This window comes from Protomyctophum bolini, assembly GCF_963924005.1.
Source record: "Protomyctophum bolini genome assembly, chromosome: 14".
NCBI classification, from domain to species: Eukaryota; Metazoa; Chordata; class Actinopteri; order Myctophiformes; family Myctophidae; genus Protomyctophum; species Protomyctophum bolini.
In genome coordinates, this window is record NC_137875.1 from 28,957,417 (window position 1) to 28,967,096 (window position 9,680).

Consider the following 9,680-nt stretch of genomic DNA (forward strand, 5'->3'; position numbering starts at 1 on the left):
ATTATATAACACATCAAGTATAAAACACCACATCAGCAGGAAAATTCTGGACAAATCATTAACACACAATACCATGCCCTTGGCATACAAATTAAGGAGTCATTTTTGAAGGCCATTTATATTATAGGCTGATTCGGGTTTCTGTGGTTTTGGCTGACCTTATTAAATATTTAACAGTCTAAAATGTAAACCTCTCAGGCAGTCAGTGTGGGCTTAATCTTATCTTAATATCAGTTTTGGAAATGTATTTCAGTACCTGCTTTCAGTACATTTGGGTATATTTCAGATACAAGAATGCCAAAAAAGAAAACGACATCCTTAAAACAGGTGGGAGAGGAAATTCTCAGCTATGACAATTAGGTAGTTAGTAACTAGTACTGCAGTCCTCTAGCTCCTAACCGTTTTCATTGTTTTACACAGAAGATGACAGAACATCAGTTAGCTCTCCAAGCACTAGAATATGTGCAGTGCACAACATGCCAACAACATTTGGAATTAAAACCGGGTCAGTTCTATAACATTAGGGTCTTATTACTATAACAAATTAACTCTTTGACTTGGCTTTCTACTGTTAATCCTACATTATCCTAAATACAGAATTAGTTGACACTTAACTAACGTTTCAGTGTATAATAACTAGACCCAAAGTAGAATTGCTGGAGAGCTTGTTTTCTAGACAGTACCTGAAAAACAAACAAAAGTTAATGTAGCAGGAATCCTAAGTTAAATGTCTCCACAGGTGTACTTTCGTATAGAAGAACCTTCCTACTGTAAATCTGTTCATAGACCTACATTTGTGTTCATTTTTGTACCATGTTGCCTCCTATGAGACAGTGGGTGTGACAGCGGTGTTATAATATGCTAGATTTCAGTATGGATGGCTTTAGATTGAAACCAAGCCAAAGTCCATTTTCACTTCAAACCAGGACGATGGACGCCAGGTCATACTCTATTTCCACATCTTCTGTTTTGCATGTTTCCAGGTGGTTAACAACAGAGGGTTAGCAAATATGACCACTTCTTTAATTGGTCCAGTCAGTGAAATTAGTTATTATTCCTGGATGGTGATAATCAGAGAGTAGGGGTTTTTCTTTCTTTTCTTACAAAGCCCTTGAGGAATTTATTAATTTGTCCACAGACAAGTTGGGGGTGTGTGTGCTTAAAACACAACAATGCCAATGACAGAGGCTGATGAGGGATAGCTTTAGCCAGTAAGAAAGAGGCCAAATTGCAGTGGCTGTTTGGAGAAACAAATGAGATTGGAGGAATGATGCATCAGCATCACACACTAGGGCTGTACCTAATATCTCTTATATCTTGCTGCAAACACCATGACGACAATCAGCTGCCAGAAAACATAACAACTGGTTGGAACTACAGAAATTTTAACTTAAGATTTATGATGCAACGGCAATAATAACAGTTTCATACGGTTCAATGGCCATTTGTCCTATCAGACATAGCCTTATTAAAGGTAAAACAACGCTAAACTCCTTCATTTAAATTAGACCTTATATTGTTTACATCTATACAGCAAACTACAAAAACAAGTGGCAAGATTAGTACGTTCAGGAACGCAAAATGCCTGAAAAGAAAGGAGAACTAGCTGCAAAGTATATGTTCCTGTCTCTGTATTTACATGTCTATTCTCATAACTTATTTAGAGAGCGGTTTGTTTCATCGAACGCACCCTCCCGCCAAAAGGCTCTACCTCAGCATTACTATAGGTTGTCAGAGCTAGGGTCAAAGGTCATGGCAAGCAGCTCCCAGAGGGAGAATGAATGAATGCAAAACCAAAATCTGTCTCGCGCACGTACAGCGAGACGAGAGCGCTCCTCACAGTACTTGACCATCGTCTCACTCACGCACGCACGCACACACGCACGCACGCACACACACACACACGCACACATCGTTGAACAGTTCTGTAGTAGTTCTTGAAGTTGGTCTGTTCATGCATGTACATACCAATACAGACAACCACATGTCCTTTGGGGACAGCAGTGTCAAAATAGTTCATTGTCTTTGTCTTTTATCTGTCCTACTCAGTCCTGCAGAGAGACAGAGAGATGGGTTTCATTGTTGAATGCTGGGGGGATGACAGAGTCAATAGTTGCAGTAGGAGGAGTGTCAGAGAAACTGAAGTAAGAGGCATGCCACACACATACGCGCACACACGCACGCACACGCAGACACAGGGCAGGCATTGAGCAGATAAAGAAGGACATTGGGAGCTAGGGCAGGGAGTCTCATGTTTAACCCCAATAGGGCGTTCTTCATTTGGTCCAAAAAAATAATAATTGTGAGTTTATTTTCTTTATGTGTAGATAAGGATGGTGTGTGTGTGTGTGTGTGTGTGTGTGTGTGTGTGTGTGTGTGTGTCTGTGTGTGTGTGTCTGTGTGTGTGTGTCTGTGTGTGTGTGTGTGTGTGTGTGTGTGTGTGTGTGTGTGTCTGTGTGTGTGTGAGTGCGCGCGCATGCGCGTGTATGTATGAGAGAGAATGAGTGAGTGAGGTGTCAAGACGGAAAATGAACATGGATGGTTTTCTCTACAGCTTCAGAGGGGGGGTGTGTGGAGCTCTGTCCAGCTGCCTCCCACTGCTTTCCTTCATCTGTTTTTGACGTCTTTTCATGCTCCGTCATTTCATACACTCCTCTTCATCTGGTCAACGTCTGCTCATTGCTCGGCCAGTCATGTAGGAGGAGAGCAAGGATGGGAAACACTCTGGATTCCCACATCCCTTCATTGATACGTCTGCCCCTCAATCATTCAACGCCCCCAACCCCCCACCCATCTGTCCATCCACCCAACCATCTATTCTATCCTTACCTAACTCATGCATGCATCCTTCCATCCATCCATTGATTATTCTGTCTCTCTCTCTCCTATCAATGAATGCATCCACCATTCCATCCATATCTCTCTCACCCACCCACCCACCCAACCATCTCCTCTGACTCCCCATCCAGCCATTCATCTATTCACCTCCTCTCCCTCCCCTCCCTATCTGTCTATGCCTCCAATCTCATGCATCCTTCCACCGGTTCTGCCCAGCTCACCTCTTCCCCATTTCTCCATCCTCTCATCCACACACAATCCATCTGTACATCTATCCAACTCCGTTTATACCCGCTCACCACTGCCTCCTCCTTTTCTTCTTTCTTTCTTTCTTTCTTTCTTTTTTTCTTTCTGTTCTTTTAGAAGCCCCTGACGTGGCAGTAGGCCTCCAGAGAGGAGAAGAGGATGTAGATGAGCCACAGGCTGAAGAACAATGCGCAGGTCAGGAGCTTGGCGGTCCGCGGGCCGCCCAGCTCCCCTCCGATTTCGGGCTTCCGCCGGTACATCAACACTCCCACGCATATAAAGGCGAAGATGGTGAAGAGCGTGACGGAGAAGGCCAGGTTGCCCGGGTCCACCCTGAAGTCATTGCCTTGGCTGTTGTGGTAGATGGCAGCGATGGACCATGCCAACTGGTGCCCAAGAGAACCGGGAGAAAGTTCAAAACAAACACTAGAACCAGTGTGGAACCACTAACACTTACAACTAATGCGAACTGACTTGTTATTGTTACCACAGGATAGTAGAATAAAGATGAATATATTAACATGTCAGTAGTAAATCATATCATTATTGTGAGTGTGCATGCGTGTGTGCGTGCGTGCGTGCGTGTGTGCGTGCGCTATATTCAAAATAAATTGCATGGACCAGCATAACCAGAAAAATAATGTGTATGAGTTCTGGAAGGAAGTGAAGGTGGTTAACAACAGTAGGATGCCAATGCAATGCCTTCTAGTATTGATGACACTACTGGGTCTATAAAATATTCAGAATTGTGTTAAGAGTTTTGTTTTTGGTCATTGTATTTAGATTTTTTCTGGTCGTAGAGTTTCAGTGCTACTTGCTGTGTTTGTCAGGGTTGTTAATGCAGGGCATAGTGCCTGAATCCATGCATGTAAACTGTCCTGTTAGTGCCAGTAGTCAAAAACAAAACATTATAGACCAATTGCACTGGTGAGCATACTGTCCAAGGTATTAGAAAGTATCCTCAACAAAATACTCAAAGAATACATAACTACTGACAATCAGTTTGGTTAAAAAACTAAACAAAACATGGCACTAATGAATGTATTATCATTGAAATCGTCAGTCAATACAAAAGATCTAATAGTACTATATTTACAATATGTGTTTCCTAGATGCATTGCATGCAAGCTTTTGATCGTATCAACCACTGTTTTGAAAGCTACACAAGCAAGGTGTCCTGTTGTATTTAATAAGGTTCCTGCAGTTTTGGTACTTTCACCAAACTATGCAATGAGTATGTCCACACCATTTCTATTATGGCTGAGACTCTATATAGAATGTATAGACTCTGATGGAGTCAAAGAATGTGTTAATATTGGCCTTAACAGTGATTACTCAGAATGATACAAGGTATTCCTTGTGCTTCTGGAAACACTGGAGGCAATGTTTATTATGTTTTTAACTGATCTGGGCTTTACAGAGTGAAATCAGTCTGGAATTCAATCTTGGTGTTGTTATTGTCTGTTCTTATATGGACCTGTTGTGTCTGACATAAAGTTTATCGTCATCTTTTCTTACTAGACCTTCACTAAATCTGCCACTGCTAATGCCACCATACTACTTATTGCATGTCCACAACCCCAACTACTGCTATTCTTAATCATACCAGAAGCCACCATTACTGTTGATGCTTGGACCGTCTTTGGTTGCAGTATCCAAAAATCTACTTAGGAGCTGGACCAATGCCATCTGTCATGCACCTTTATGTTTGTATTCTAATATTAGAATTATTTATAGTGTTTTCATGCCTCGTTGTACGCTAGCCAAAAATCCCATTAGAGTTAACGGGAGGTTTTTACGCTCTCTGGTCTTTGAATGTGGGTACTTCCTGAACTTTACGTTTGAGTTACAACTTCCCGATCTGGTAAATGTGAGTGGACCAATAAGGTGAGTGTGCCAGTCGACTGACCCCGATGCCGAGGAAGACGTTGACCGCGTTGGATCCCGTCACGTTTCCGATGGAGGCGTCGGCGTACTGGTCCTGGATTGCTGCTACCTTACTGGCAAATGTATCTGGGTGGGTAGAGAGAGAGAGAGAGAGGACGAGAAAGAGAGGTGGGGTTATAGAGGGAAGGAGTTCGATTGATTGAACTAGGCCGGTGCCCGGCTGTAGAGCACCGAGTCGGTAACGATGGAAGTTGGAGATCCATGCCCCACCCGGCTATGCAATATCCGTTGTACCCGTGTCAGAGTACCCGTTCCACCCATCTGTCTGTGTGCCTTTACTCCTATATATCGAGTAAATGACTATTCTGTGTCAGGCATGCCCAAATATGGAGTGTTGTGATGTCAGAACAGGCCATCTCCATGTATGGACCATGGGCATTGGGCAGGGTCCCTGTCCAAAGCCCGGGAAGAGGCCTTTTGTGGCGGTTCTTGACAACCATGGGTCTGACCAACTCCCTGTGGGGGTGTGGAAACCATGGGTCTGACCAACTCCCTGTGGGGGTGTGGAAACAACTATGGGTCTGACCAACTCCCTGTGGGGGTGTGGAAACCATGGGTCTGACCAACTCCCTGTGGGGGTGTGGAAACAACTATGGGTCTGACCAACTCCCTGTGGGGGTGTGGAAACAACTATGGGTCTGACCAACTCCCTGTGGGGGTGTGGAAAGACCATGGGTCTGACCAACTCCCTGTGGGGTGTGGAAAGACCATGGGTCTGACCAACTCCCTGTGGGGGTGTGGAAAGACCATGGGTCTGACCAACTCCCTGTGGGGGTGTGGAAACCAACCATGGGTATGACCAACTCCCTGTGGGGGTGTGGAAGACCATGGGTCTGACCAACTCCCTGTGGGGGTGTGGAAAGACCATGGGTCTGACCAACTCCCTGTGGGGGTGTGGAAAGCGCGTGCCGAATTTGAAGTGGGTGGGGCGAACAGTTCCAGAGTTACGTGGATTACAGCCATACACACGTACGTAGAGATAGACGTACAGGGACATGGTGCATTGGGCCCCTGCCCAATGCCCATGGTTACGTGCATGGGTTCTCGATTTACGTGCATTACAACCATACACACACGTACACACGCATGCACGCACACACGTACACAGAGACGCGGCGCATTTATAGTAGGATACTTTACTAACAGTATGCAAATAGTATGGTGGTAAGAATCGATTTTACACTGATGCTAAAAGGATAACACAAAAAGCCCTAGGGGCTTAATTGTTTCCATTGACATTGTCATGCTATCATTTGTTATGCATTGTATAAGAAATCGCTACTCTACAACATCGGCAGTCAACTTGATGAAAGGCCCAGTGCAATCACTATGGATTTTAAAGATCCAAATGGCCAAATTGACTGACAATAGCAAATGCATTCAAATCAAATGTACTCCTATAATAATCAAATGACTGAAATGTGACTAAAGCTAATGTGCATTTAAGTCTCAACTGGCTGCCATAATGAACACTGCTGGGAACTAACTAACTACTTAACAATGAAAACAAAGTGCTGCGCAAAGTGATTCTGCCCAATTATACGGGACACATTCTAATTACAATCAATAACCATTCATCCCTTTATAGCCAGGAAATAGCACTGAACTGATCCCCACCCAGAGTTATTAAGGCTTGTGTGCGGAAATGCGCAGCGGGAGCATCTGAACGCACCCAAACTCTCCGCTTGGAGCACAGCCACACTATGAACTAAGCAACAGCACAGCACTGCAACCACTGGTTCCTTTGACATTGAAACTACAGCAGCTCCCCATTTTGACAGGAGGACCTGTGACCTTGGCATGCAGGTTTACCAATGCAGCTTCTGCAGAAAGCTTAGAGACATGATGGCACACCGCCTAATGACTAGAAGCACTTTCAGTTGGCATACACCCCTCTGTCTTCCCCCCCCCCCACCCCCCCCCCCCCCCCCGCTTTGTTTCTTCCACTTAGACCTTCAGGGTTGAAAGAGAGCACCTTTCTTCTTTAATGAGCCTCATCCCCTTGCCTTTCATCGCCAGTACCATTGCCAGTGAAGGACAAAAAAGAAAAGTCAGAGAGAAGAAAGCGCGCGTGTGAGTGCGTGCGTGCGTGCGCGTGAGTGAGTGAGTGAGTGAGTGAGTGAGTGAGTGTGCGTGCGTGCGTGCGTGCGTGCGTGCGTGCGTGCGTGCGTGCATGCGTGCGTGCGTGCGTGCGTGTCCATACACATGAACAGGTGAAATAAATACATTGAAAGAAATAGGCACAGAGAGTGACAATGCTTTGGTCCCACAGGGGAGGTGAAGACGAGGAGGATGAGTGAGAGAGAGAGAGAGATAAATGCACCCTGCTGAACTGTCATAACTTCAAATACACCTCACACTGCAAACGTCTGAGTGTAAATTTAACTCTGAAAGAGTACAAATGGATCCACATGTGTGTGTGTGTGTGTGTGTGTGTGTGTGTGTGTGTGTGTGTGTGTGTATGTGGGTGTGTGTGTGTGTGTGTGTGTGTGTGTGTGTGTGTGTGTATGTGTGTCGTATGTGTGTGGTACAATATATATTGAGTATATATGCATGTGGCTGGCATCTGATCTGACGCAATGTGTTTGAGTGTACTGTATCTATTTGTGTGCGCAACTGCGCACGTGCTTGTGTGTGTGTGTGTGTGTGTGTGTGTGTGTGTGTGTATGGGTGTGTGTGTGTGTGTGTGTGTGTGTGTGTGTGTGTGGGTGTGCGTGTGTGGGTGGGGGTCATGATGCAGGTCGCCGTCAGAAGCTAGTCTGTGAAAAGCGGCTCCCTGAAGGGATGTATGTCACTGGCATTCCTCCCTGTCAATCTGCCACTCAACCAGGCTCTCTCTGTCTCTCTCCAGTTGTGTCTCTCAGTATGTCCGTCTGTAGTTGCCTATCCATCTGTCTGTTTTCGGCCTCTAGCGTATCTTTCATCGTTCATTTGAATGGAGTATGTACTCTATGTACATTATACAGTATGTAAGTGTGTGTGTAATGTGTATGCATCGTTGCCGTCTTCATATCATAATCTATTTCCCTCTCTAGATCCGAGTTGCTGCATACCTCTGGCGAGCCATTCTGGCTCCCTGCTGTGCTGTTCCCTGTGCAAATTGCCTCATTTCACCTTCGGGTGGGTGAGGAGTAATACATTTTATTGGAGCATGATGCTATACTGGAAAGACCAGAACAAGCATTCTATAGTTTAATCTGCCCGTCGTCTGCTCAACACATCTCTCTACCCTTCCTCAGCCCACGTTTTTCTAGCACTCCCTCCCCCCTCCCCCTCTCTCTCTCTCGCTCCCTCCCTCTCTCTCTCTCTCTCTCTCTACTTTGTTGATTGCTTATTCCTTTCCTCAGGAGAGTGATGTGTCTCTCAGCCTTCTCTCCTTTCATTGGTCCTTCCTGACTCTCTCCTAACTTCCTCATCCCTCCGTTCTCTCTTTTCCTTAACCTTACTTTCTCCCCTTTCCTCACCCCTCCCTCCCTCCCTCCCTCAGCCGTCCTTTCTTTTCTTTGCCCTCCCATCCTTTTCTCTCCCTCCCTCACCCGTCCTCTCTCTCCCTCTCTCATAATAGAGTATGTACAGTATAAGATGGTGGGCGTATTTGGTTCATTTTGAGTTCATGCTGTTGTGCATAAACGGAACCGTGAGAATATGACAATCTCGTGTTTTCTTTGTTTCGTGGCCTGAAAGGATATATTTTAAATAGCATTTTAGGGTCGCACTGAAAACATCCTCAAAATGCATACATAGAAATATTTTCAAAAGGATTCTCAGCAAAATGGACTTTGATCAAGTGGAATCTACATAGTTTGTACATCATAATGCATGCTGTCTGGCAATCACAATGCTACTTAAGACGATACTGTACAAGTTTGCAAGTTTGACAGTCTTGTTGGCCGCGAGCGGTACTTCTTCTGTGCTTTCAATCAGCTTTCAGTCCATTTCCTGTGAATCTCCTTCCTCTGCAGCAAAATCTAATCTGAGCTACGCCATACCAAAGACCAGAAGAACACAGCAAGCCTTTAAAGCGATACTATCGGCTGCAATTGAACCAGGGAGAAGACTGCGAGAAGGCTCCAGAAGGAACGTTTTGCCCTAAGGCATCCCAGGTAGCATTTATTTAAAGCCAACTCCACATTGCACATATTCGTTTGCGATTTTGCGTCGGTGGCTTGAGACTCCCGACGACAAGCTCTCGTCGCTTGCCGTCCATATGGCCTTGCCGACGCGTCGGAACCCGTTGATGAAGAACCGAATGTTCGGTAGGCTGGCGACCCTCGGGAGCCTATGCTATCCGTGTTGTAGTGATAAGGGGGTAAATACTCCACTGTAGAGTGGTTCTCTACTGTCTGCTCATCTGACTCGTCATGTTTCAGTGCTGACTACTCGTGCAGTGTGAACTAAATACCATAATTATTCTCAATGTCAACTATCAATTCATATACCAATTGATCAACTCCAAAGCAAAGCTAGCAAAACAAATGTGTGTTTTGTTTTGTTGCGGGTGTGGGATGCATTGCATAGGCTCCAGTTTGGTGAAAAGCTAGCTTGCCAGATTATGTGAGTGAAACAAGCGACCAGTTTCACCACTACATCCGCTATTTTAAAAAAGAATCATGAAAGCAAGTAATAAGCAAACTACAGTTTAGAATTAA

The 9,680-nt window shown here is 45.1% G+C and overlaps 1 protein-coding gene across 2 annotated transcripts in view; it reads right to left on the reverse strand.

Moving 5' to 3' along the window:
- Positions 1-3,016: 3,016 nt before the first annotated feature.
- Positions 3,017-9,680, reverse strand: part of slc8a1b (solute carrier family 8 member 1b) — a 150,228-nt gene continuing 143,564 nt past the window's right edge. For both annotated transcript variants that reach the window (XM_080781787.1, XM_080781788.1), the window contains exons 10-11: positions 4,994-5,097; positions 3,017-3,470 (exon numbers count right to left, since the gene is read on the reverse strand). In XM_080781787.1, coding sequence (XP_080637913.1) covers positions 3,198-3,470; positions 4,994-5,097 — 377 coding nt within the window. In that variant the 3' untranslated portion in view covers positions 3,017-3,197. The remainder of the gene's footprint in view (positions 3,471-4,993; positions 5,098-9,680) is intronic.